Source organism: Bos javanicus, chromosome 10 (genome assembly GCF_032452875.1).
Source record: "Bos javanicus breed banteng chromosome 10, ARS-OSU_banteng_1.0, whole genome shotgun sequence".
Taxonomy (NCBI): Eukaryota; Metazoa; Chordata; class Mammalia; order Artiodactyla; family Bovidae; genus Bos; species Bos javanicus.
The window spans coordinates 101941210-101968763 of NC_083877.1; the positions used below are offsets into that span (position 1 = coordinate 101941210).

Consider the following 27554-nt stretch of genomic DNA (forward strand, 5'->3'; position numbering starts at 1 on the left):
GAGGTTCATACCTTGTACAAGAGGGAGAGACCAAAACCATTCAAGAAAAAGAAATGCAAGAAGGCAACGTGGTTGTCTGAGGAGGCCTTACAAAGAGCTAAGAAAAGAGGAGCAAAAGGCAAAGGAAAAAGGAAAGATACGCCCCACCCCCCTGAATCCAGAGAATAACAAAGAAAGGTAAGAAAGACTTCTCAGGTGAACAATGCAAAGAAAGAGAGGAAAACAGAAGAATGGGAAAGACTAGAGACTCATTGGAAAAGACTCTGATGCTGGGAGGGATTGGGGGCAGGAGGAGAAGGGGACGACAGAGGATGAGATGGCTGGATGGCATCACCAAATCGATGGACATGAGTTTGAGCAAACTCCGGGAGTTGGTGATGGACAGGGAGGCCTGGCGTCCTGCGATTCATGGGCTCACAAAGAGTCAGACACAACTGAGCGACTGGACTGAACTGAACTGAACTGAGAGACCTCTTCAAGAAAATTAGAGATACCAAGGGAACATTTCATTCAAGGATGGGCTCAATAAAGGACAGAAATGGTTAGGACCTAATACAAGCAGGAGAAATTAAGAAGAGAAGAAGGGGCAAGAATACACAGAACTGTACAATAACGGTCTTAACGACCCCAATAACCACAATGGTGTGGTCACTCACCTAGAACCAGACATCCTGGAGCATGAAGCCAAGTGGGCCTCAGGAAGCATCACAACTAACAAAGTTAGTGGAGACAATGGAATTTCAGCTGAGTTATCTAAAATCCTAAAAGATGATGCTATTAAAGTGCTACAACTCAATATGTCAACAAATTTGGAAAACTCAGCAATGGCCACAGAACTGGAAAAAGTCAGTTTTCATTCCAATCCCAAAGAAAGGCAATGCCAAAGAATTCTCAAACTATTGTACAATTGTGCTCATTTCACACACTAGCAAGATCATGCTAAAAGTCCTTCAAGCCAAGCTTTAGCAATATGTGAACTGAGAACTTCCAAATGTAGAAGCTGGATTTAGAAAAGGCAGTGGAATCAGAGATCAAATTGCCACCATTTGTTGGATCACAGAGAAGGCAAAGGAATTCCAGAAAAACATTTACTTCTGCTTCATTGACTATCCTAAAGCCTTTGACTGTGTGGATCAGAACAAACTGTGGAAAATTCTTCCAGAGATGGGAATACCAGACCACAGGACCTGCCTCTTGAAAAACCTTTATGCAGGTCAGGAAGCAACAGTTAGAACTGGACATGGAACAACAGACTGGTTCCAAATAGGAAAAGGAGTCCGTCAAGGCTGTATATTGTCACCCTGCTTATTTAACTTCTATGCCGAGTACATCATGAGAAACGCTGGACTGGAAGAAGCACAAGCTGGAATCAAGACTGCCGGGAGCAATATCAATAACCTCAGATATGCAGATGACACCACCCTTATGGCAGAAAGTAAGAGGAACTCAAAAGCCTTTTGACGAAAGTGAAAGAGGAGAGTGAAAAAGTTGGCTTAAAGCTCAACATTCAGAAAACGAAGATCATGGCATCCACGGTCCCATCAGTTCATGGGAAATAGATGGAGGAAAGGTGGTAGCAGTGAGAGACTTCACTTTTTTGGCTCCAAAACTGCAGATGGAGATTGCAGCCATGAAATTAAAAGATGCTTACTCCTTGGAAGGAAAGCTATGACCAACCTAGACAGCATATTAAAAAGCAGAGACATTACTTTGCCGACAAAGATCGGTCTAGTTAAGGCTATAGTTTTTCCAGTGGTCATGTATGGATGTGAGAGTTGGACCATAAAGAAAGCTGAACACCAAAGAACTGATGCTTTTGAACTGTGGTGCTGGAGAAGACTCTTGAGAGTCCCTTGGACTGCCAGGAGATCCAACCAGTCCATCCTAAAGGAAATCAGTCCTGAATATTCATTGGAAAGACTGATGCTGAAGCTGAAGCTCCAATACTTTGACCACTTGATGCGAAGATCGACTCATTGGAAAAGACCCTGATGCTGGGAGAGACTGAAGGTAAAAGGAGAAGAGGGCAGCAAAGGATGAGATGGTTGGATGGCCACCAGTTCAACGGACATGAATCTGAGCACACCCTGGGAGACAGTGAAGGACAGGGGAGCCTGGTAGGTACAGTCCATGGGGTGGCAAAGAGTTGGACACCACTTAGCAACTGAGCAACAACAAAAATTAACCAAAAAATATATACATATATATCACAGAAGACCCACTGAGATTTGGAGAATTGGGTCTACGAGCTGTAACGAGAGCCTTTCCAAGTCCTCTGGTCAGTGACCCAAAGCTGCTGAATCACTAGTTCTCAGCAGCGCCTCTGTCTTGCACTGGGGAGCTGATTCTAGAGACTAGACCGAGGGCCTGGGAGGAGCCAAGCAACACCAAACAGGGCTGAGTAGGCTGTTGAACACAGTATCATCCAGTCGTCTGAGAAGAGAAAGCAATTGCCTGAGAGTTGTGCAGGACACCAGGCAGGCCCCGGGGCTGCGACAACGCCAGGACCGTGAGGCCGTGTGCGCACGGGGCCCGGGGCACAGAGCGGAGCCCGGGACACGGAGCAGCCAGAACCGGAGCAACGGCGCTTCCTCCGGGAAGTGTGAGCTTCCTGAGAAAGAACCCGGACTCGGGGGTGAAGGACGGGCAGGGAGAGGCCTGAGGGTGAGCACCGGAGCTTCACATGCAGAAATACTGACGGCGTGCGAGAATCACGGGACAGAACACGGCTATTATAAGCTAATACAATGCAAACTCTGTATCTCAGAAACTGGGAGGAACCTCAGGGGGCCACGCCCTCATTTTTCAAAACTCAATATATGTTAAAGGAAAAAAAACATGACTCTGATATTTTTTTATGGTATCAAGGATCTCTTTTATTTAATTTTTTTTTCTCATTTTGGCTGGACCACTCAGCAAGCAGGAACTTAATTCCCTGACCAGGGTTCGAAATGGCAGCTCCTGCAGTGGAAGCATGGAGTCTTAACCGCTCGACTGCCAGGGAAGTCCCAACATCAAACTTTTTAAAGCTTTATTGGACTCTTTAGGGGCTTTCCTGGTAGCTCTGAGGGTAAAGAGTCTGCCTGCAATGCAGGAGACCCAGGTTCAATCCCTGGGTCAGGAAGATCCCCTGGAGAAGGAAATGGCAAACCACTCCAGTATTCTTGCCTGGAAAATCCCATGGATGGAGAAGCCTGGTAGGCTACAGCCCATGGGGTCACAAAGAGTTGGACACAACTGAGCGACTTCACTTTTTTCAGAACTGATGTCACGAGGTGAAGCATTTATATGGAGCCCTACAGTTCCTTCAGATTCAGTTTGTTCTTTCCACGAATGCTTCAGTCAGTCAGTCAGTTCAGTCGCTCAGTCGTGTCTGACTCTTTGCGGACCCCATGAACTGCAGCACGCCAGGCCTCCCTGGCCATCACCAACTTCTGGAGTTCACTCAAACTCATGTCCATCGAGTCAGTGATGCCATCCAGTCATCTCATCCTCTCTGGTCCCCTTCTCCTCCTGCCCCCAATCCCTCCCAGCATCAGAGTCTTTTCCAATGAGTCAACTCTTCACATCAGGTGGCCAAAGTATGGGAATTTCAGCTTTAGCATCATTCCTTCCAAAGAACACCCAGGACTAATCTCCTTTAGGATGGACGGGTTGGATCTCCTTGCAGTCCAAGGGACTCTCAAGAGTCTTCTCCAGCACCACAGTTCAAAAGCATCAATTCTTCGGTGCTCAGCTTTCTTCACAGTCCAACTCTCACATCCATACATGACCACTGGAAAAACCATAGCCTGACTGGACAGACCTTTGTTGGCAAAGTGATGTCTCTGCTTTTGAATATGCTATCTAGGTTGGTTATAACTTTTCTTCCAAGGAGTAAGCATTTTTTAATTTCATGGCTGCAGTCACCATCTGCAGTGATTTTGGAGCCCCCAAAAATAAAGTCTGACACTGTTTCCACTGTTTCCCCATCTATTTGCCATGAAGTGATGGGACCACATGCCATGATCTTAGTTTTCTGAATGTTGAGCTTTAAGCCAACTTTTTCACTCTCCTCTTTCACTTTCATCAAGAGGCTTTTTAGTTCCTCTTCACTTTCTGCCATAAGGGTGGTGTCATCTGCATATCTGAGGTTATTGATATTTCTCCTGGCAATCTTGATTCCAGCTTGTGCTTCTTCCAACCCAGCATTTCTCATGATGTACTCGGCATATAAGTTAAATAAGCAGGGTGACAATATACAGCCTTGATGTACTCCTTTTCCTATTTGGAACCAGTCTGTTGTTCCATGTCCAGTTCTAACTGTTGCTTCCTGACCTGCATAAAGGTTTTTCAAGAGGCAGGTCCTGTGGTCTGGTATTCCCATCTCTGGAAGAATTTTCCACAGTTTATTATTATTATCCATGCAGTCAAAGGCTTTAGCATAGTCAATAAAGCAGAAATAGATGTATTTCTGGAACTCTCTTGCTTTTTCCATGATCCAGCGGATGTTGGTAATTTGATTGCTGCTTCCTCTGCCTTTTCTCAAACCAGCTTGAACATCTGGAAGTTCATGGTTCATGTATTGCTGAAGCCTAGCTTGGAGAATTTTGAGCATTACTTTACTAGCGTGTGAGATGAGTGCAATTGTGTGGTAGTTTGAGCATTCTTTGGCATTGCCTTTCTTTGGGATTGGAATGAAAACTGACCTTTTCCAGTCCTGTGGCCACTGCTGAGTTTTCCAAATTTGCTGGCATATGGAGTGCAGCACTTTCACAGCATCATCTTCCAGGATATGAAGTAGCTCAACTGGAATTTCATCACCTCCACTAGCTTTGTTCATAGTGATGCTTTCTAAGGCCCACTTGACTTCACATTCCAGGATATCTGGCTCTAGGTGAGTGATCACACCATCGTGATTATCTTGGTCATGAAGATCTTTTTTGTACAGTTCTTCTGTGTATTCTTGCCACCTCTTCTTAATATCTTCTGCTTCTGTTAGGTCCATACCCTTTCTGTCCTTTATCGAGCTCATCTTTGCATGAAATGTTCCCTTGGTATCTCTAATTTTCTTGAAGAGATCTCTAGTCTTTCCCATTCTGTTGTTTTCCTCTATTTCTTTGCATTGATCGCTGAGGAAGGCTTTCTTATCTCTCCTTGCTATTCTTTGGAACTCTGCATTCAGATGCTTCTATCTTTCCTTTTCTCCTTCGCTTTTCGCTTCTCTTCTTTTCACAGCTATTTGTAAGGCCTCCCCAGACAGCCACTTTGCTTTTTTGCATTTCTTTTCCATGGGGATGGTCTTGATCCCTGTCTCCTGTACAATGTCATGAACCTCAGTCCATAGTTCATCAGGCACTCCATCTATCAGATCTAGGCCCTTAAATCTATTTCTCACTTCCACTGTATAATCATAAGGGATTTGATTTAGGTCATACCTGAATGGTCTAGTGGTTTTCCCTACTTTCTTCAATTTAAGTCTGAATTTGGCAATAAGGAGTTCATGATCTGAGCCACAGTCAGCTCCTGGTCTTGTTTTTGCTGACTGTATAGAGCTTCTCCATCTTTGGCTGCAAAGAATATAATCAATCTGATTTCGGTGTTAACCATCTGGTGATGTCCACATGTAGAGTCTTCTCTTGTGTTGTTGAAAGAGGGTGTTTGCTATGACCAGTGTGTTCTCTTGGCAAAACTCTATTAGTCTTTGCCCTGCCTCATTCCGTGTTCCAAGGCCAAATTTGCCTGTTACTCCAGGTGTTTCTTGACTTCCTACTTTTGCATTCCAGTCCCCTATAATGAAAAGGACATCTTTTTTGGGTGTTAGTTCTAAAAGTTCTTGTAGGTCTTCATAGAACTGTGCAACTTCAGCTTCTTCAGCGTTACTGGTTGAGGCATAGACTTGGATTACTGTGATATTGAATGGTTTGCCTTGGAAACGAACAGAGATCATTCTGTCATTTTTGAGACTGCATCGAAGTACTGCATTTCGGTGCAGTATGAATGCTTATTACTAGTTTATTTTCTAAACAGAGCACTGCTATCCAACAGAAACATATGCAAGCTGCATGTTACTTTAAAATGTGTAGTAGCTGTATTAAAAGAGAAAAAGTTAACTTTAATTATTAAGAGTGAAGTTAATTTTAATAATATATTTTGTTCAACTCAATATATCTCAAATATTATCAATTTAACAAGTAATCAGTATTTTTAAGTTGAGATATTTTTACATCGTTTTTCATGTTAATTTTTCTAAATCCAGTCTGTTCTTTGTACTTGTAGCACATCTTGATTCACACCTCCCATGATTCAAGAAGTCAAGCAGCCACATGTGGCTATTGGCTACTGTACTGAACAGGAGTAGTGAGCGCTGCTTATACAAGGATGTCTGCTCCTCTTTAAATCGGTCTATGTCCCTAGAGAGATGTCTAGAGTGATTATCACTGGAGTGAATGAGAGGAATCTCTGAATGATAACATTTGGAATAATTTTTAAGCTCTCATCTTTAAAGTTTGAATTCTATTGAGCAGAATCATTTCCTATTACTTTTAGAAAAAATGAACTCTTGTATAAACTATAGAAAAAATATATATGTCAGGATATTAATAGCAATTATTTCTGAGAGGTAAAAGCATTCAGTATACATTGAATTTCTTTACTGCATACTTTAAGTTTCTAAGAAATAAAAAAGTAAAATGGGGTTCAGAGTCCTAGATTTAAATCTGTGTGTCACCCTGTGACTTTGGCCCTGGATTTAATCTCAGCAGTGGGGGGATGGTAATTCTAAGAAAGGCTCTGACAGGTAAGTCGAGGACCCTCTCGCTGCACCGCTCCACCCTGCTCCTCACCACCAGCCTCACCCCCTGCCGCTGCCGTCCGCCGGCCTCTGGAAACAGCACACAGAGCGGAATCCCCGGGCCAGAGAGCAGACCGGACAAGAGACTGCGGGCCCCCTGCGCCACCGCGGCCCCCTGCGCCTCTTTCTAGGTGCGGGGCCGGGGCACATTAGCTCACTTCTCGAAGCATCTGCTTCCCGCCTGGATGAGAAGGCCACACTGCGACCGCAGCAGGGCTGCAGGATGGAGCCGATGAGCGCTCAGGAGCAGCGGCTGCGGCCTGGAGGGCCACCGCGCTCAGCTGGGCCTCGGAGGAGGAGCGGCCCGGGCTGGCGGACGAGAGGAGGAGGACAGGCCAGGCGCGGGGACAGCCTGCCTAAGAAAGGCGCGCAGGCCAGCTGCCTTTGCCCTGAGCAAAGTGCCCAGAGACCCGGGTGGTGTGAGGAGACCAGCTGGGCTCCGAACTCAGCGCCTCCCGGTCCCCGCTCCCCAGCCCCGCCACCGCGGGTGATGTCCAAACCCTTCAGCCTGGGACACGGCCCTGGCACGTTCTCCCCACGGCCCGCCAGGTTCGGTCCTCAGGCCTTCGGGGGCTCTGGGTGCTGAGGACGCGCTGGCGGCGCCTCGTCCCCGCTGACCTCCTCCAAGGCCCCGCCCGAGCCTCCCGGCTGCCCGGCCTCTCCTGGACCGCACGGGGAGGCCTGAAGAACCCGCAGTAAGTGAAGTAACTCAGTAACGGCAGAGGCGTGTGGAGCGCCCCGTCGGGGTCGGCCTGTCCCTGCCTTTGGCAGCGTCTGCCAGGCACCCCGGAATACTTGGCCTCCCCTGCTTCCTTCAGATCAGAGTGCCCCGGGCTCACCAGTGCACACAGCCTCCCGGGCTGCAGGGAGCTGCCGCGTGGGCAGTGACAGCTGCCAGGACACGCGAGCATCACGGCCGGGCCCAAGAGGGGACGAGCTTGCGTCTATGCCCACTGCACCCCCACCAGCTGCTAGGAAGGGAGACGGGCACCTGCCCAGAGCACCAGGCGGAGCCAGCTTCTGTGGGTGGTGACGGCAAGGCACAGGAAGCCTCGGTCTCCGACACCCACGAGCAGCCACCGAGCCCTGGACGCTGCTCACGACCAGCTGGGACACAAGAGGGAAACATTAACTTTCGCCTTGTTCTGCTCCAGTCACTGTTACTCTGACCTTTGTTACAGTGGCCAGACTTGTATCCCAGCTAGATCTCCCAAACACAGAACAGGCTTTCCGTTGAGAACCATTATCTGAGAAAACTTGGCCACATCCATCCCCAAGATGACTGCTTTCTAAACAGAACTCCACAGAAGCCAGCTGAGGGCTTTGGTAGAGCGCCTTGACTCTTCACCTCTCCTGTTTCGTGGGTCTTGACTTCCCTGTGCTTGTGCTCGCTTAGTTGCTCAGTCGTGTCGGACTCTGCAACTCTCTGGACTCTAGCCCACCAGGCTGTAATCTGTCCATGGGATTTTTCAGGCAAGAATACTGGAGTGGGTTGCCCTCTCCTCCTCCAGGGGATCTTCCCGACCCAGGGATGGAATCCCATTGCAGGCAGATTCTTTACCCACTGAACCACTGGGGAAGTCCCTTTTACTTCCTAGGCTTGCAAAAATGTTTCTGTAAACAAAGAGCTGCACAGCTGAAGGGGTAAAAACTAGTCCCCAGTACTGGGTAGGGTCTGCGTCCTTGGTGTTCACTGATCTCCTGACGCTGGGGCAAGTCCCCAGAGTCTCAATGCAAGATGTGAAGAGAGCCCTGCGCTCCAGAGCAGTGGGGAGGGGCCCAGGCAGGGGTTTAGCTGAGAGAAGAGGCTGTCCTTAGGGTTACAAGACCGTGTCCCTCATTTCAGGCTTTCCAGGTGGCGCTAGTGGTAAAGAACCCGCCTGCCAATGCAGGAGACATAAGAGATGAGGGTTCAACCCCTGGGTCAGGAAGGTCCCCTGGAGGAGGGCCTGGCAACCCACTCCAGTATTCTTGCCTGGAGAATCCCATGGACAGAGGAGTGGGTTCCAACAAAGACGTGTATAGCCCTGGCTGGGTGGAGGAGGAGACAAAGCCTTCACCAAGTGTGTTACGGGCATTTATTTGCAAGGAGGAAAATGTGTGGAAAGGCGTTCTGGGCAGAAGGAACAGAACATGCAAAGGTGCGACACAGCCCAGCTGCTTGGGGAAACTCCAAGAGCTGAACCATGAAGGGAGGGGAGAATGGGTGGGTGGTGGGGAGGGGGTCTCCTGTTAGGTAGGCGAGGATCAGTTCCTCAGTTCTAGAAGGAGCTGCACATTCTGGACAAAGAGAAAAATTCAATTTGAAAGATAGCACAGCGGCTACAAAACCATTTTGAAATTTTTTAAATTTCCAGGTTATAATTAATCTCCTGGGCAAATTTAAGTTTTCTTGGCTTGCCTTTCAAAAAGGTGACTTCCTTGCCCCTCACTCTCCCCATGAGGAAGGCAGAAATCTTACAAGTATCAACCAGCTCATGCTGGAGATGTTATGCAGAAATTACAAGGCCAGAGGCTGCAAGGCTCAGTCCTAGTGATGGAGGAGGCTCCTGGGTGCTGGCCAAGGACCCACGGCTTCCCGATCAGAATCCACTATCGACAAAAGAAACAGACGGCCCTGACCCAGTGGTCATGGCCCAACCGTGTGTCCCACTACACGCCAGGGCGATGATGCACAAGGGAGAAAGGTACCTCGGGACACACAAGAAAATTAATTCCCACTGGATTAAAGAATTAAATACAGAATAAAGGAGGATCAAAATGTTAAAAACAGACTTTCCCTTACAGAAAAGATGGACAAAATTTACCCTTCCATCTGAAAAAACCACAAAATCAATAGTTTACATTAAAAAAATAGTTTTCAAGACATTGGACATCAGGCAACAGAGGAAAGTGATCCCCGAGGACTGGACAGCAAGCAAGACGCTCCCCACGGCTGCCTGGAGAGCCTCCCAGAATCCTGATCCGAAAGACTTCCGTCTCCCCCACGGGCTACTCACACAGCGGGAGCTGGGCGGGGCAGGGGGACTGCAGAGTGGGCTGCGGCGTGCTCCCCGGGGCGTGCTCCCCGGGGCGTGCTCCCCGGGGCGTGCTCCCGGGCGGGGAGCCCAGGAGCACGTCGTGAGAAACAGCCTCGACCTCGGACGGCCTGGGCCTGAAGGCTTGCTCCTCTCTTCCCAGCTGTGCGGCACTGGGCAGGTTGCTAGCCTCTCTGAGCCTTAGTTTTCTCACCTTTGGCAACTGTGAGGACTAGAGATGGTGTACGTGACGCATATAGTGCCGAGCAGGTGCTGACTAAGTGTCTGTTACTAGCTCTATTTTTTTTTCCATTTATTTAGGACTTACTATTTCCCAGGACGGTTACGCTGGATCCACCAGGGCTACAGAGCTCTCCGAGACACGGTCCCTGCGCTCGGGAGGCCCACAGTCCAGCCGGCGTCGCAGACACTGAGCAGCGTCCGTCACCGGCCGAGCCGCCCCGCGCCAAACGCCGGTCGTGCGCTGGCGTCCGCATCGCCCCGGGTCCTGCAGACGCCGCCCGACGCGGAGCCCGCCACCACCTCCGGCTCCGGTGGGGAGTCGGCCTAAGAGGAGCAGCGATGTCCAAGGGCCCCCCCGAGTCCGTCTGTCCTGGAGCGGGGCCGCGAAGCCGGGCTGGGCCTGCCGGGTCTCCCGGCACAAACCGAGCGGACGTCGGCTTCAGGCACGGGGGCCCGGCTTCCTCCGCAGCCCCGACCGAGCGGGGACAGGAGTTTCCAGGTCCTCTCCTGCTCCCCCGGGTAGTCTTGCATGACCAAAGGGAGGCGGGGAAGGGGCCAGGAGTCCTTTCACGTTTCCCGGGCAGGCGGCTTGAGGGCTTTGAGGCGGCAGAAACCGGCTCCCCAGTGACGTAAACAGAGAAGAAGCCTGAAGAGACCATTCCCCAGGGCCCTCACCTCGAAGAGCCTGGGGAATTGGCCCCTGGGGGGTTCTGGTTCCGACCAGCCCAAGCCCGGGCGGCCTCAGCCCCCGGGGAGCCACGGAAGCCCCTGCCCCTTCCTCATAGCTTCCCTCTGCGGGGCGAACAGCTGCAGCAAGAGATTTGATCCGATGGGGAAGAAAAGACACCAGCTTTCCACTCTGCTCCAAGGAGCGCTTGATATCAACGCCAAAAATCTCAACCGCTCAGTTTCTATGTCAATAGGAAGGCATTAGATCTATTCAAACTACTCCTGCCGTGACTCAGATCCAAGGGGAAAAACAAAGCCCTACAGAAGGAGGAACTGGTTTGTCCCCTTCGTTACTGGGCAAGGATGGCCAGGCTCCCACCTCTCAGGCTGCATGTGACCTCCGTGAACTCCAGCCCCTCTCAGTGGCCTCCTGTAAACTATGGGGACCTTAACGCTCGCAGCATCTGGGATCCTCCTGCCTCCCAAAGCCTGTTAACAGGAAAACAGAGACCATCAGATGGTGTTGGAAGGAGTGGACATTGACGTGTCTGCAGAGAGCAGTTCAGCAACAGCTAAAACACCCGCAGAACAACATGCGTTCCCGCAACACCCGACCCAGAAACTCCAGCTTCAGAAACTCGCCCATGGGTGCACGCACTCTTAGCACAAAGAGGTCCATGTAAGAACGCTCACTGCAGGCGGCCTTCATGGCAAAGGGCGGTGACAGGGGTCCTGTTAAATGAGTGGCGGTGGACCCGGGCAGTGGGACAGGCGGTGTCCAATAAACAAAGGGAACAGATGCAAATACTCACAGTAGCCTGATCGCACAAACTGCCCCAGGCCCTTCCTCGTGTCTGCCTGAATCTGCACACTTCGTGGCCTTCCCCTGGACCCCGGGCACGTGTCTGCCTGAATCTGCACGCTTCATGGCCTTCCCGTGGACCCTGGGCATGGCCACGCAACTCACTCCAACTGATATGACAGGAGCCAATGCGATGCACAGAAGCTCAAAAGGAGCTCACTCCCTTCCACCTCCATGTTGCTGCAACGCAACCACTGGGAGAACGTGCTCGGCTGGTCTGGACCCAGGAGGCTGCAAGGCCACAGGCAACAGTGTCCCTCAGCTGGCCCCCAGCCGCTGAGGCAGGAGCAAGGTTTGGCAAGCCCAGAGTCATGAAAAATAATGAAAGGTTGTTTTAAGACACTAAGCGTTCCACTGGTGACAGATAACAGCTCAAAGACAGACAAAATACGGAGTACCGTGTGTCAGTACTGCGTGTGAGAGCCGGAGACGGACGGCAAACCCTCTAGCACGCGCACAGGTACACGGAGCACTTCCGACGGGACCCCCAGGAAGGACACAACCGTGGCCATGTCGGGGGCAGGGAGTGAGAGGACAGGGAGACACGCAGGGAAGCAGCCGCTTGCACTGTGTCCCCTCTGAACAATTCGACTCTAAGGACCACTTACATCTGTCATCCTCGCAAAGCATGACTCAGTCATTTCAAATGAAAACACACGGCCGTGTTACACTGAACTCTGAATCGAGAGTGGCGGGTCCTGTCCCCCACGGAGGGTTTCCCCAACCTCGTGCACCAGCTAAGCACACAGATGTCTTGAGTCCGCAGCTGTGAGAGGCAGTCTCCCCCTCTCCCGGGCCGCCAGCCCCTCTCACTCACACTCCAGCATCCTTCCGGGGCCTGACTCCCCAGAGGGCGCCTGACGGCTGGGCCTGCCTCCCTCTCTCCCAGAGCCCCCTGCAGTGTCTAAGCACCTTTTGGGGTCCCCTGGGAGAAGCCCCCCAGCTCCCGGAGCTGAAGGTGTTTAAAACAGGACCCAGTGTCTGCACTGAGCTCACACCTGCCGACGCTAGGGGCACAGGGCAGGCCTCAAGACGGGAGACGCCTCTGCCCCGGAGAGCTGTGTCTGCACAGAGATGAGACAAAGCAGAGAAAGGCCCAACGGCCGTGAGAGGCGCACACAGAGAGGGCGGGGCGGCGTCACGGGGAGCGTGTTCACGGCCACCCGAAACCAGGTCAGAGCAGGAGCCCTGGAGAAGCAGACGCCTGGCGTGAATGACGGGAAGCCTGCCATGCAGACGGCTGAGGGGATAGCATCCTCTCGGAGCCTGGTGTAACTTGGAGGTAAAGTAAGCCAGACTAGCTAATGGAAAGGACTGGATGTACAGCAGAGAGGACGGTAGCCCCACACCCCAATGAAGCCAGCACATCCTAACTTCTGGAGCTTGTGGAATGTCAGAATGCATGGCAGAGGGGATTTTGCAGATGTGATTAAGTTAAGGATCCTGAGATAGGAGGATTATCCTGGATCACCTGGGCGGGCCCTTGGGAGAGAGAGGCAGGCGGGTCAGAGTCAGAGGGGAGACATGCTGACCGGCGCAGAGACGGAGAGGCTGCAGGACACTGAACCGCTGGTTTCAGAGGCGAAGGCGGGGCCCCGAGCCAAGAGCATGGCAGCGCGCAGAGGCGGGAGACGGCTCCTCCCGGGGCTCCCAGAAGGGACGTGGCCCGAGGGGACCCATCCCCTGCTTCTGGCCTCCAGAACCCTGAAAGAACAAATGTGCGTGGATTGATGTCGGGATACCTGTGACAACTCGTTACAGGAGCAACAGGAAACTAACACACGCGGGTTGAGGGAAGGAAAGGACAGGATTCAAGACCCTTTCTGGATCTTAGATGGCATGATAACGCGGACCGTGGCACCACTTTGCATTTACTGAGTAAGGAAGAACATTCCCACAAGCTCTGTGTTAACCAGGCTAAAGGGCATTTGATATCCAAGTAGAGAAATCAAGTCAGTGGATGAAGGAAGGGGGATGAGGGGTCAAAGCTGGGGGAGGCTGTGGAGGAAGGCGCAGAAAGAGACCAAGATAGAAGTCACTGGAAAGAGGGCGTGGTTGGGTGGGTCAGAGCAGCCGGAATTCAGGAAGACGAGAGCATCAACATAACCACAACACTCGGCCACGTGGAGGTAACACTGGAAGGCTACCTTGACACGAGACGGCTCGGGGAACCAGGGAGGGCAGAGCAGATGAGGAAAGGCCGTGATCAGACAGCGATGAGAGGGCGGCTCTGACAGGGAGTCTAGGGACAAGTGTATCCCACAGGGCACAGTCCAGAGGAGCAGACAGAGAAGATGGGCCCAGGGGGCGGAGAGAGGCCTGCAGAGGCCGGTCTAGGGGGCAGGGGCGGGAGGGGCTCAGGGCAGAGGCCAGGGGGCTGCAGGCCTTGGAAGAACGGGGTCCATGACACCAGGAAGGGGGAGAGTGGGTCTCCTTACAGGGAGGAGACCAGCGGCTCCCCCACTCAATTCTGTTTCCTCAACCAGAATGAGGACAGGCCAGGAGCGAGGGACAGAGCAGCCTGGCGGGCTGCAGGCCACGGGGTCGCTGAGAGCCAGACGTGACTCGTCAACTGAACGGCAGGAGCGAGGAGTGGGAGCATGGCCTTCGGAGGCCGCTCAGGGCCCAAGCAGAGCAGAAGCGCCTGGGGGACGTGCTGGGAGGGGAGGCAGAGCTGCTGCTGGAGGAGGGCGGTGCCTCTGAGGCCACTGGCCACCAAGCCACATGGTCAGCAAGGCCATAGCATTTCCCCGCCAGACTCACAGGAAGGTGGGGCTAGGCCGCACCAGTGAGGTGGGGAAGAGAAGGGCACACACCTCAACTAGAAAACACGGATCGGATGCCCTGACCTGTTTCAAATCCAAGACGGGTCATGTCATGTTCTTGCTGCTGTTCAGTCGCCCAGTCGTGTCTGACACTTTGTGACCCCATGGACTGCAGCACTCCAGGCCCAAAATGCTGGAGCTTCAGCTTCAGCATCAGTCCTTCCAGTGAATATTCAGGGTTGATCTCCCTTAAGATGGACTGGTTGGATCTCCTTGCTGTCCAAGGGGCTCTCAGGAGTCTTCTCCAGCACCACAGTTCAAAGGCATCAATTCTGTGGTGCTCTGCCTTCTTTATGGTCCAGTTCTCACAGCCGTATGTGACCACTGGGAAGACCACAGCCTTGAGTATGTGGCCCTTTGTCGGCAGAGAAACGTCTCTGCTTTCAGCACGCTCTCTAGGTTTGTCATGGCTTTCCCGCGGAGAAGCAAGCGCCTTCTGATTCCAGGGCTGCAGTCACCGTCTGCAGTGATTCTGGAGCCTGGGAAGAGGAAATCTGTCACTGTTTCAGTGTCCCCCTTCTATTTGCCTGCAGTGATGGGACCAGATGCCGTGATCTGTTTTTTTAATATTTAGTCAGATCGTCATCCCTCGCCTCAAGCCCTGCACTGGCTCCCCCGTCACCCAAAGTGAAGGCTAAGATCTTTGTGCCGATGACTCATCAGACGCTGAGATCCTGGTAACGCATCACCTGTGCCCTTACCTCCACCCCCAGGTGCCTGGTCAGTCAGGCCGTGACACTCACGGGGACGAGACCTACCCCCGCCCCAGGCCCCCGCTCTGCACCTTCTCTGCTTAAACCATGGCCGGCTCAGGGCTCAGCCTCACGGAACTCCTCCTGACATCCAAGGCGCACGAGGCAAAGACAAGGCTGGCAGAAACGGCGTCCGGGAAAGCCTCGGGCATCCGAGGGCAGGCTTCGTGCCAAAGCCTCCCGTGTGCACAACATGAGGCCGGAGCACAGGCTGGGCATAGAGACCACCGTCCACAGTGCAGGGAGAGTCAGGGTGGGCATAGGGACCACCCTCCACAGCGCAGGGAGAGTCAGGCTGGGCATGGAGACCACCCTCCACGGCGCTGGGAGAGTCAGGCTGGGCATGGAGACCACCGTCCACAGCACAGGGAGAGTCAGGCTAGGCATGGATACCACCATCCACAGCACAGGGAGTCAGGGTGGGCATAGAGACCACCCTCCATGGTGCTGGGAGAGTAAGGCTGGGCATAGAGACCACCCTCCACGGTGCTGGCAGAATGATGAGCATGCTAGACACACACACACACTCACACACACGCACACCTTCCCCTAGAGAAACCCCGTCTAAGGAGAGACAAGGCAGCCGGAAAGTCGCAAGCGGGGGGCTGGCCTGGCCTGTCCCCAGAGCTCAGCCAGGCAGGAAGTGAGTCCAGCAGGGAAGGGGGTGTTATCACAGCAGTGCAGGAGGCTCGGACATGCTCGCAGGAAGCCAGCCCCACATGACGCGTTAGCCATGTACCCTCATGGAATCCACAAGCTCCTCCTGCAGATCCAAGTACCCATTCGGTCCCCGCCTTCAAGGAGCAGCATGCTCGGGGAGGGGCCGCCACCTGCCTGTCCAGGGGTGTGCAAAGACCACCAGGGACTCCCAGGAAGGTGTCAGAAGCAAGCGAGGCGTGGGGGGCTTGGGGGAGCTCTCCCCAGGTGAGATTCCTGGAAGAAGGTGACAGGGCACTACGGGCCTGTGCCAGGCCATCTGCAAGGGCCGCGGAGGCCGCTTCTTCAGCGCCCAGGGCTCCACAGGGAGCCGACCCCCCGGCCTGGTGCCTGGCGGCCAGGAAGGGGCTGTGGCGTTCCCCACGGGTCCTGCACTTGGCAGCCCTTCCCCCAAGCAGTGCCATCTCACCAGCTGACCACCTGGAGAGACAGATTGATCTGACCTCATGGGTGAGGGATGGCAGCCCCTCAAGGGGGCCCAGCGTGCGGCCTGGTGTGACGAGGAGGGGGGTCAGGGGCAGATGGACACCTGGAGACCCTCCCTGGGATGGGCCTTCCGGCAGGCGTCTGCCCTGCAGCTTCCCCAGAGAGGGGGAGGAGGCCCCTGTCCCCACAGCCTCCCATTGGCCCCTGGCAAGCCCAGTGCACGGTCCGGGGAGGCTGAGAGGCGGCCGTGCGGGGACGCTCCCTGCCTGCGGCCGCCACCGCCCTATGCCCGGGCCTGACCCCGTCTGCCCAGCCTCTGTGTACTGGACTCCGCAATCACTGTGTTCTGGGCCCTCGGGACGGGCTGGGACCCAGGCGGTGCTCAGTAGGTGCTTGATGAGTAAATACATCCAAGTTAACTCCTCCAGAGCAGAGGCCAAGTTGTTCACTTAGTAATTAGTTCAGGGAGGGGAGTTTGGGGGAGAATGGATACATGTACACTTGTTGCTGAGCCCCTCGCTGCTGACTGGAAACTGTCACGGCATTGTTGACGGTACACGTGTGGCTGAGCCCCTCGCTGCTGACTGGAAACTGTCACGACACGGTTAATGCGATGGTTACCCGTGTGCACTCAGTAGCTCAGTCTTGTCTGTGTGACCCCATGGACTGTAGCCTGCCAGGCTCCTCTGTCCATGGAATCCTCCAGACCAGAATACTGGAGTGGGTAGCCTTTCCCTCCTCCAGGGATCTTCCCAACCCAGAGAACCCAGGGATTGCAGGCCTGCATTGCAGGTGGATTCTTTACTGTCTGAACCACCAGGGAAGCCCTGGTGGCTATATCCCAATACAAAATAAAAAGTTAAAAACAAAAAATTTGTTGGGTACCTGCTGTGGGCCAGCCACGTGACTGGTGCTTGGGGCACAGCAATGAACCGAAGATCCAAAGGCCGTGCCCCCCGGGGCGGCCAGGCTCTGCTGGAAGAGGAGGCCTGAGGCGCCCATCAGAGCTGGGCTGAGGCGCTCACCAGTCTGAGGCCCAGCAAGTCCCGGTGGCTGTCAGCTTCACACCTCAGCCACAATTCAGGGCAACAGCAACCCTCCCCCAGCCCGCCGAGCACCTTGCTGTCATCTGTTACTGCTATCCTGCCCGCTCCCCCCACGCCCTGAAAAGGCCTAAGTATCTGGAACTTTCCACCCTCCCCCCACACCCAAACCTCATGATTCAGCCAGGCAGCTCCAGAGGGTGCTGATGCTGGAAACTTCAGTCTTATCTGCTCCTGAAAGCGACTGTCGAGATAAAGAGTGAGGCTCAGAGCAGCTCAGTGACTCACCCCAGGCCAGAGGAGCAGTAAGCGTCAGCCCAGGACTGAACCCGGATATAAACCAGGCAGTGCTTTCTCCTGCTCAAGGCTCCTCTCCTCTTTGCTAAGATACCCGCATCCACCTCATGTGGTGACCCACCGGCCCACTGCCCAGGACTGAGGGGGTCCCGGGACACAGGACGCCGCCCGCTGCTAAAGCCGGGAGCCGCTCAGGCCGACTGGAATGAGACCCCGCCCTACAGGCTCGCTCTGCCAGCCTCAGCCACTGCGCAGCCCCCAGGACCCCCGCTGCTCCCAGGAGCCCCTGTGATGCTGTCCGGTTCTGCCCAGCCCAGGTGACACCCGGCCCCACCCCAGACGATCCCGTGGGCTCAGGAAGCCCAGGGCTGCAGTCTCCTGGGTGCTGCTTAACAGCCTTGCTCCCCAAACCCCGCCCTGCCAAGACCTCTCAGAGCAGGAGCTGGGGCCCAGCCAGGTGCGAGTCAGCCTTTGACTTGGCCGCCCGGAGGCTGAATGGCTGCCCGAGCTGGAAGCGCCCTGAGCCAGTGACCGGCTTGTTCAGCCTCTTCTGGGGCAGCCCGCCCAGGGGAGGTGCTCCGTAAATGCTGAGAATCGTGGCTGAGGGCAGGGTCTTCCAGGCCTGATGATAAAGGCAGATTTCCAGTCTGCATCTCGGCCCAAGAGAATCCCCACCCACAGGAGGGGTCTGGGATCCACAGTGTCCCGGCTCCCTTAACTCAGGGCTCCCCTGAGCGTGTCCACGGACCAGCACCATGGGCGTCACCCGCGGGCTTGTAAAGAGGGAAGCCTGGTCCCCTCCCTGGACGGGCTGCGTCAGTCACCAGGCGTGTCTAGGGGCCTTGCAATCTGCGTTCTAACACGCCAGCTTGGTGATTCTCTGATCTGAAAAGTTTAGAAAAACGCTAGTGTCGAATAATGGAACGAGAGTCACAGGCGGGCGAGAATCCTTCCGTGAACATCACGCCTCGGCCCACTTGTGCCTTGAGTGGGAATCACAACCCTAGCCGCACTCCCCTCGATTGTGACGATCAACTGGGATCCGTGTAAAAGTTCACGCTCGGAATCCAGCACACAGCAGAAGCTCAAGACATGCCTGTTCACTCTCCCTCCTTACCGGCACTGTTTCAACACTCATGGAGTCAGGAAAACTAAGGCTTCAGTGGCTCAAGTCATGTGCACAAGGTCACTCAGAGGGCAAAGGCCGGGAGACTCTGACTGCACGCTAGGCAGGCCCAGGAAAGGGCCAAACAGCGTGTGTTCCGCCTGGTTCCGGCCTCTCCACCTCCTGGTTCCGGCCTCTCCACTGCTCTCTGCGCCCCATGAACGGCGACAGGCCTGGGGGGGCGTGCAGGGCGACGGCCCCGCCGTCAGGGTCCCTGGGGAGCGGCTGCCCTCTGCAGCCTACGGGGCACGCAGCTCACCTGCCTGCCAGACTCTGCTCGTCTCGGTGGCTGCAGGGCGTGGTTTTGAGGGAGACCCCTTCCCGTCTGCGGCACCACACGTGGAGGTGCAGGGCGTGTGCTGCGTCCTACTCTGCGGCCCCGTGGGCTGCGGCCCGCCAGGCTCCCCTGTCCATGGGAAAGATACTGCAGTGGGTTGCCGTTTCCTCCTCCCGGTGAAATAAGTCAGACAGAAAGGCAAATAAGGGAATAAGAAACTCCAGTATCTTTCCTGGGAAATCCCATGGACAGAGGAGCCTGGTGAGCTACAGTCCATGGGATTGCAGAGTTGGATACAACTGAGCCCCTAAGACACTACAGATAAAGAGAACAAACCAGTGATTACCAGGCTGGGGAAGTGCGCAAAGTCCTGGGCTCAAAGAGAGAGTCAAGGATGTGCTCTACAATGCAAGGCATGTAGTCAATGTTTTCTTATAACTGTAAATGGAAAATAACCTTTCTAAATTGTATAAAAATTCAAATTTAAAAAGAATAGCCTTTCCCTCTTCCTGGCCACTCAGATGGAAGAACTGGCTTTCACTCAAGGCAGAGGTCTGGAGGCCTCCACGGCCTGCGGAGCCCACCTGCCCGAAGGCCCTTCCCGGGGCGCTCCCTGGGTGAGAGAAGGGGGCGCCAGGCTGCAAGTGGGGACGGAACGCTGCGTCGACACGGCTTCTGCAGGAAGCTCGCCATCTCGCGTGGCAGGAAGCCCAGGGCAGGGCTGGCGGGGGGTGAGCGCCAGGGGCTCAGCAGTGCGACTTCCGCGTCCCACGCTCCGTGGGCCTCCCTCCTGGGCGGGGAGCTCCCTGCGCAAGACGGCCGCGGCTTTGGGGCAACAACGTCCAGGCCAGGACGCGGTAACGTTCTTCTTCCCGCTGGAGCACGTGTGACAACCTGCAGCGTGAAGACATCCCTCCTAGAAGCCCGTCGATGGCAAAGGCCTGTGACATCTCACGGGCTGGAGCTTGCTTAAGCGACGGACCGACCCCCACGGGCCAAGGCCCAGCTCCTGTAAACTCAAGGCACCCAGAAGGGCTGAAGGAAATCAGGGCTCATTCAGGAAGGAGGAAACGGTGGAGGTGGCAAGCACTGGACTGCCAGCCAGGGGGCCTCTGGCCGGCCCGACTGCCCGACGCCAGTCCCCACGGAACAGCTCTCCCGGAGACAGGGTCGTCACTTGTTCCTTGGCCCTTTTGGAAGCCCTCGGCCGTTCGTCCTGAAGGGCCAGTTCCGATTAAGCAGGAGCCTCCCTGTGTGAAAGTCTGTTCAACTGAGCACACCGGGCGCCGGCCACGGGGCTGACGGCTGTTCCAGCGGGCCGCGCGCTCTGCCCTCTGCAAGCACCGCCGGGAGGCCAGATGGCGCACACGCCTGGCAGGCCGTGGGGAGGGCCGGGGCCTGAGCCGGAAGGCGGGAGACGCTCGGAGGGTGACGGCCCGCGAAGCACTGCCGGGCGCTCCTGGGCAGGCGGGAGGCGCTCGGGAGGGCGGGCCCCGCGGAGCACTGCCAGGCGCTCCTGGGCGTGTTTCGTTTTGTTCTCGGCTGGTCCTTCCAGCCACCCTCTCAGTCCAGCACTATCATTACGGGTTACAACCCTGTGTCTGTAATTTCCAAACTCCAGGCCTCTCTACAAAACAAAGCTCATTTTCGCTGTTAACTTATTGGGCAGTTAAACTGAACCAACACGAGGCTCTTTAGAGTGACGTTATCCCTTTGGCAATGACAGTTGATATGTTTTGAAGCAGAAATCTTGATTGTTTCCCATGAAGTACTGTCCCTGACCCCACTAGGACTGGGGCAGGGACCCCAGTCATGTAAGGTCTAGTATGTACAGTACTCTGAAAATTTCTGCAGCCTGAGACGCCCCTGGCCCCAAGTGCTGCAGAAGAGGAACCTTGGATATGCGTCTCCACTGTCTACTCGGGCCTTCCCGAGGTGAAGTTTCACTCTGACCCGGGTCCAGACCTCTGAGCCTGGCCGCTGCTGGATTCTGCCACTCCCGCGGGTGGCTAAGGAAGACTCCTCTCTCCCTGGATCCTTTCCTTCATCTATAACTGGGGGCGGGGGAGGTCGGACCAGATCAGTGGGTTTCAAGTGTGTGTGTTTGCTTGTTTGCTTCGTTTTTTAAGCACCTTAGCCCTTCCTTCAAAGGAAACTTAAAGGGAAAGAATAACTGCGCCAGTGAGTGCCGCCTGCCCAGCGGGCCGCCGGGGCGCTTCCGCGACAGGACAGTGTGAATACTGACATGTGCGGGTCTCACTCTGCGCTTGTCTTCTCAGAGGCGAAGGGCCCTTTCTGGGAGGGAAGGACGACGGGGGAAACGCACGAGGATCTTGACGGACGGGAAGGCTTCCGACCTGCAGAGAGGCCCATGGAGCCCAACCCCACGAGCTCCAGGGAGAGAGGAGCAGCTCGGGGAGGGCGGGGTCAGGGAGCCGAGTCAGCCGAGGGGAGGGGCGCCATGGCCGGGAGGGCAGGAGGGCAGGATGGGCGGACGAGGGAACCCGCCCTCCTGATCGCCCCAGCCTGAGGCCCCCGCCCTAACGTCGGGGGCAGGGGGTCGGGGTGGAGGGAGCCCTGGGCTGAGCCACAAGGCCTCCTGCCCGGACCACAGCAACCACGAGCCCGGGCGGCTTAGAGCCACTGGCGCACTACCGTCGGACAACTGCACCTTCCGTGTCCCAGAATCAGGACAGGTGGGCTTCCACAAAGGCACATGCTTCGGAGTACAGCAAGACAGACCTTCTGAAAGCGAGATGTGCCCCGGCCGTGGAGGGCCAGGAGGGGACTCTGCAGTCCCCTTCCCCTGGGTCTGGGGGGTGGACTTCGGGGAGTCGGGGACACCCCGGCATTCTCCTAAAGGCTAGGGCCACCTCCTCACCCCGCCGCAGGCTCTCAGCTGCACCTCGGCCTGGTTTCCGAAGAAGCTCCTCAGGCCGGCGGGGAGCCCCACTTCCCGTCCACCAACGCCTCCCCCTCTCTGGGAACACTCCAGGGGCCTGAGCGAGCACAGCCCGCCTCCGGAACAGGACGCCACAGTGCCACCCAGAGCCCCTGGGAAGCACAGGAACATCAGCAGTTGGCCTAGGCAAGACCCTCACTCCACCCGACGGCCTACACATGGTGACCAGACTTTGCCCCCTCTCCCCAGATACTCTTTATATCAGTTTGCTACCCGTCCATCACTAAGGGGTAATTAAAGGATCTCAAGATCACACCTAAGCAGAAGGGTGGTGGTTCCTTCCAGAAGACACACTCAGTAGGGCCCAACTGTTCCCAGTGACCGAACTGTCTGAGCGGCTGAGAGTCCTGAGGGGCGGGGAGGCCTGTGCCGTCTGGGGGGTGCTCCGGAGTGACTGCCGTGTTCCTGGCCACGCAGGGGTCCGACTAGGCACTGCTCAGGAGTGTGTCTCAGGGTCTCTGCGCTTCTTCCCCAGCAGGGGAGACCCAGGACTGGCCAGCCTCGCCCAGAGTCAGGGGAGGGCGAACCCCGGTTCTGCAGGTACCACAACCCACTCCGTCCTCACAGCCACCGGCCGGAGCGGGAGTCATCAGCCCATCTCACTGAGGAGGAAAGCAGGCTCAGAAGGAGCGCGGCCACGCAGCCGCAGGCAGAGTCCGAATGAAGGGGGAGGCCGGATCACGGCCCTGGCTCACGGGAAGCGGGGGGCCGTCGGGAGGAGCAGGCAGCTGCGGGGGCCTCGGAGCCGGGCGGGGTGTGGGCCGAGAAGGGACCGATGCGCAGCCCTCCGAGTCCACCCGGCCCGGCCCCGCCCCAGCCCCGGCACTGCCCCCACGCTGCCCGCGCCCACCGACGCCGCCGGCCCGGGGGTCTGCGCTGGCGCCCGGCTCGCGCGGCCTCCCGCCTTCCAAGCGCTCTTGCCGGAACCCCGCAGGCCCGGCACCGAGCTAGTTCCTCACGATGGAATGATCAGGACCGTGGTGCGGGGTGAGGCGGGAAGGGACTTCAGAGCTCTGTTTCCAGCCTGGCCCTGGCCCTAGCCCTTTTCTTCCGTATCTACCTCTTGGCAAAACTGTGAAACCAGTTTATCTCAAAGGAGACGCCGGAGCGGCTCTGAGAGGGGCCGCCGTCGCCCCCCTCCCGGGCGGGCAGCTCTGCCCCACGCAGACGCGCGGAGAGGACCGGCCTGCGGCCAGTGCGGCACTGAGGACCCCGACGCTTCTGCTCAGAGCCTCCTGTGGTTCCCACGTCGCTCGGAGGAAGCCTAGAGCGTGAGCCGTGACCTCTGAGGCCCCACCATCTGGCCCTGCCACCCTCGGCCCTTGAAGTCCCTTCCTTGGACCGCACTCCAACGGTGGCGGAGCGCTTATCTCAGGCCGCCGCCCCGAGGCCCTTCCCCAGCTGCCCCACTGAAGCCAGCAGCCCGGGCCCCCACCCCATCGCAAAGCACATGTTCCCTTCCACTCTCTATTCTTCTGATACCACTTAACGCTGTCTGACAGCCCGCACGTTTCATTTCAGTTCAGTTCAGTCGCTCAGTCTTGTCCGACTCTTTGCAACCCCATGAATTGCAGCACGCCAGGCCTCCCTGTCCATCACCAACTCCCAGAGTTCACTCAAACTCACGTCCATCGAGTCGGTGATGCCATCCAGCCATCTCATCCTCTGTCGTCCCCTTCTCCTCCTGCCCCCAATCCCTCCCAGCATCAGTCTTTTCCAATGAGTCAACTCTTCACATGAGGTGGCCAAAGTACTGGAGTTTCAGCTTCAGTATCATTCCTTCCAAAGAACACCCAGGGCTGATCTCCTATAGAATAGACTGATTGATTGGATCTCCTTGCAGTCCAAAGGACTCTCAAGAGTCTTCTCCAACACCACAGTTCAAAAGCACCAATTCTTCGGCGCTCAGCTTTCTTCACAGTCCAACTCTCACATCCATACATGACCACTGGAAAAACCATAGCCTTGACTAGACGGACCTTTGTTGGCAAAGAAATGTCTCTGCTTTTCAATATACTATCTAGGTTGGTCATAACTCTTCTTCTAAGGAGTAAGCGTCTTTTAATTTCATGGCTGCAGTCACCATCTGCAGTGATTTTGGAGTCCAAAAAAATAAAGTCTGACAGTGATTTTATTTATCATATATGGCACCCCTTCCCCCTTAGAAGGTGGGTGTCACATAGGAGCAGGGACGTTTGCCATTTTTGTCTGATTTGGTCACTGGTGTATCCTCAGGGACTCAAACATCGACAAGCACGTGGCAAGCACTCGGCGTGGAATGAATGAATCAGTGAATGAGTGAAGGGCCCGCCTACTAAGGCTCTGTGGCTCATCCTGGGAGCCTTTAGGCTCCTTTGAATCTTACAGCAACCCCTACAATAAGTCTTTTAATCCAAGATGAAAAAATGAATGCTTGGAGGGATTAGTAATTTGGCCAAGGTCACAGAGTTAGGAAGTGCCAGGCCCGGGACTCAGGCACCGGTCGGGCGGGTTCTGACGACAGTGCCCGTTTCTGCCTGTGGTTGCTGTCAAGGTAACTGTCTCGGTATGACAAAGGCGACACTCACTCACTGTCCTTATTCCAAATAGCAAATGTTTTAGTTCATGGATTTTGCCAAATCTGTCCCAAATGTGAGGTCCATGTACCCAGGTGGGCCTGGTGCCCCCAAAGACAGGAGGAGGTCCCACTGCAGCCAAAGGGAAAGACCCTCCTTCAGACACTTCTCTGAACCCCAAAGGAGAGCCACAATAGTTCGGTTTTGTTTCACCCTTTATCTTTGCTTTATTTTTTTAACCTTCCTGAGCGATGTCTTTGACCTTTTCTCGTCTGTGAGACCTTCTGCCATCAAAGACTGCTGTCTGCCGTGCAGTTCCTGGAGGCAGAAATCTCTCTCTTGAGTTTCCCCAAACCAAATGTGTACACAGACCCAAGGCCCACCGTGCGCTGTACGACCAGCTCCCCAGCGCCGACCCCAAGCCCCATTAGTGGCTGTGCCCGAGACCATGGGGGCCAGGCCTTGGAAAAGGAGCCGAGCCTGGAGCCATGAGGGCAAGAGAGGCCCAAGTCCCGAAGTCCATCCACCCTCTCATTCCAAAGACCACCCTAGGCAGAGTCACCCACGGCTCCACCCACCATGCTCACATGACTGTTTCCTCAAATCTCTTCTCACTGTCTGAAGCTATCAGGCTTACTGCATTTGCTTACATCTGTCTCCCCAGAGGAGGCCGCACAGGAGGGCAGGAGCTGCTCACCATTGTCGACGCTTGGCACAGGTGGACATGCAAATATTGGTTGAACGAGTAAATAAAGCAGGAAACAGGTGGATTCTGAAGGAAAAAATCAGAGGCCTCCGAAATGAACCCGTTTAATCCAAAGATCAACCTGCCCTGACAGTATTATGTGCCACACAGCTGGGAAGTGACAAAGGAGACCCAGGACTGTCTAAATCCGAAGACGCAAGAGAATGCTTCGGGTACAGGGAAGAGCCCTGATGCTGGGAAAAATGAAGGCAAAGGGAGGGGAGGGCAGCGGAGGCTGAGACGGTTAGACAGCGTCACTGACTCAGTGGACATGAATTTGAGCAAACTCCAGGAGACAGTGACAGACAGGGAAGCCTGGCATGCCCCAGTCCATGGGCGGTGACCCATACAGAGATGGCAAGGTCAGGCTGCCACTGGGGCCCAGGGAACCACCTTTTCCTTAAATGCTGATTTAATTGAGAAGAGTCAACATTTCCCACCATGCTGAGCCCAGGTAGCTCTGTGCTTCCACCGTGCCCCGGCATGATCACGGCACCAGCACCTGCCCAGGAAACACCTGCCCAGAGCCGGTACCGTAGCTGAGAGTGCGCAAAACCCCGTTCTCATTGTGAGGCACTAACACCGTAAAAGGCCCACACAAACCGCCCTTGAGGAGGGCACATGCCATCGCTCTCCACTTCTGGGCAGTTTGAGGTGAGACGGCTGAAAACAGGGGATGCCCTTTCTGAGAACAGTGTCATTCATTTATTTGTCCGGCTAGCGTGTGCTTGCCCAGCCTCAGGAAGCCAGAGACGAAACAGGACAAAACCTCTCTGCCCTCTTGCCAATCCATTGGTGCCTGTGGTTTTGACGGGCACAAAAAGCAAGCAAGTATTCAGGATACTTGCTTCCAAAACAAATAAGGCCACGTGGAGTTGTGCCTTTGGAAACGGGATTCTGGGTGCAATTTCCAGTCCATCAGGTACAAGAACCAGTTGAGTCAACAGGGGTCCTAGACCAACCCCTAGGACCCAGGCTGCTACTACTTCGGGGCTCTGTCCCACCCTCTCTTCCTCTGGGCCCCGAGCCACTCACATACCCACCCCCATTTCCCAATTTCCCCATTTCCCAACATTCCTCGACCACATTCCCACCTCTCTGCACAACACTCTCCCTCTTGACGCCTCTGACTCTCTTTCTCCATGTTCCCGAACCTGACCTCCCTATACCCTCAGCTTGTACACGGTCGGGACCCCAGGACACACGTCTCAGCCTGCCTTCCACCACCCCACACATACCCCAACTCTGGGCTTCTACCTGGAGCCCTTCCATGCCATATGTTTACAAAGCGTGTGTCCCAGGGGTCTCGGTTCAGCAGCCCTCACTCGCAGGACTCCCCTAAAGCCGTCGTGACTCGGAGCACACCACCCGCGCAGCCTGGACCCCCCCTACATCCGCAGCCAAGTCCTGAGGACGCGCCCCCGCCCGTCACACCCGACTTCTCTGAAGCCCAGGCCGGCCCCCGACCCCGGGAACCTGGTGAGACTCGCACCCCGACTCGGCCGGGAGCCCGCCCTGCGCCGGGGTCCCGGCGCCCCCACAAGCGCTCGGCCGCGGGTCCCCGCCGATCGCGCGCCCCCACCCCGGCCCCGGAGGCCCCGGCCCCGCGCGCGCCCCCGGGCGCCGCGCCCCGCGAGCGGCGGGGGACCGGCCGGCGCCGGACGGAGGCCGCGGCGCCTACCGTGGGCGATGAGCTTGGCCGACAGCTGCCTCGCCAGCTCGGGGATCCGCTCCCACTGGCTCTCGGAGCGGCAGCGCTCGATCTCCGTCTCCAGCCGCGAGCCCGCCTTCCTGGTCGCCATCGCGGCCTGGCCGCCGGCGGTCGCCGCCTCCCTCCCCGCCCGGCTCCGCTCGGCTCGGCTCCGGCGCGGCGGGCGCGCCGCTCGGGGGGCGGAGGCGGCGGCCGGCGCGAGGAGCGCCCCTGCCGGCCAGGGCCGGAGCCGCCGCCGGGCCGGGCTGCGGGAGGCCGGGGCCGGGGGGCTGCGGCCCGGATCGGGGCGACCGCGGGGCCGGGCGGGGCTCAAGACCCGGGAGGGCGGCGCCGGGCCTGCGGAGGCAGCGACGAGGGCGGCGGTCCTGCAGACCCGCGGGCGCGGCGACCCTGGCGAAGGTCACGGAGCGGGCGGGACTGGGGCGCAGACGCTAAGGGGAGCCTGCCCTGGCGTGC

General features: G+C 56.0%; 1 protein-coding gene across 7 annotated transcripts in view; it reads right to left on the reverse strand.

Annotated features, from left to right (window-relative positions):
• TTC7B (tetratricopeptide repeat domain 7B) overlaps positions 1 to 27255 on the reverse strand; it is a 277951-nt gene extending 250696 nt beyond the window's left edge. For 2 of the 7 annotated variants that reach the window (XM_061429700.1, XM_061429704.1), the window contains exons 1-2: positions 27069 to 27144; positions 14473 to 14927 (exon numbers count right to left, since the gene is read on the reverse strand). In XM_061429700.1, coding sequence (XP_061285684.1) covers positions 14473 to 14602 — 130 coding nt within the window. In that variant the 5' untranslated portion in view covers positions 14603 to 14927; positions 27069 to 27144. Of the gene's footprint in view, positions 1 to 14472; positions 14928 to 27068 lie in introns of all 7 variants that reach the window. The other 5 variants (XM_061429699.1, XM_061429701.1, XM_061429702.1 and 2 more) reach the window with 5 other exon arrangements.
• Between the last annotated feature and the right edge of the window lie 299 nt (positions 27256 to 27554).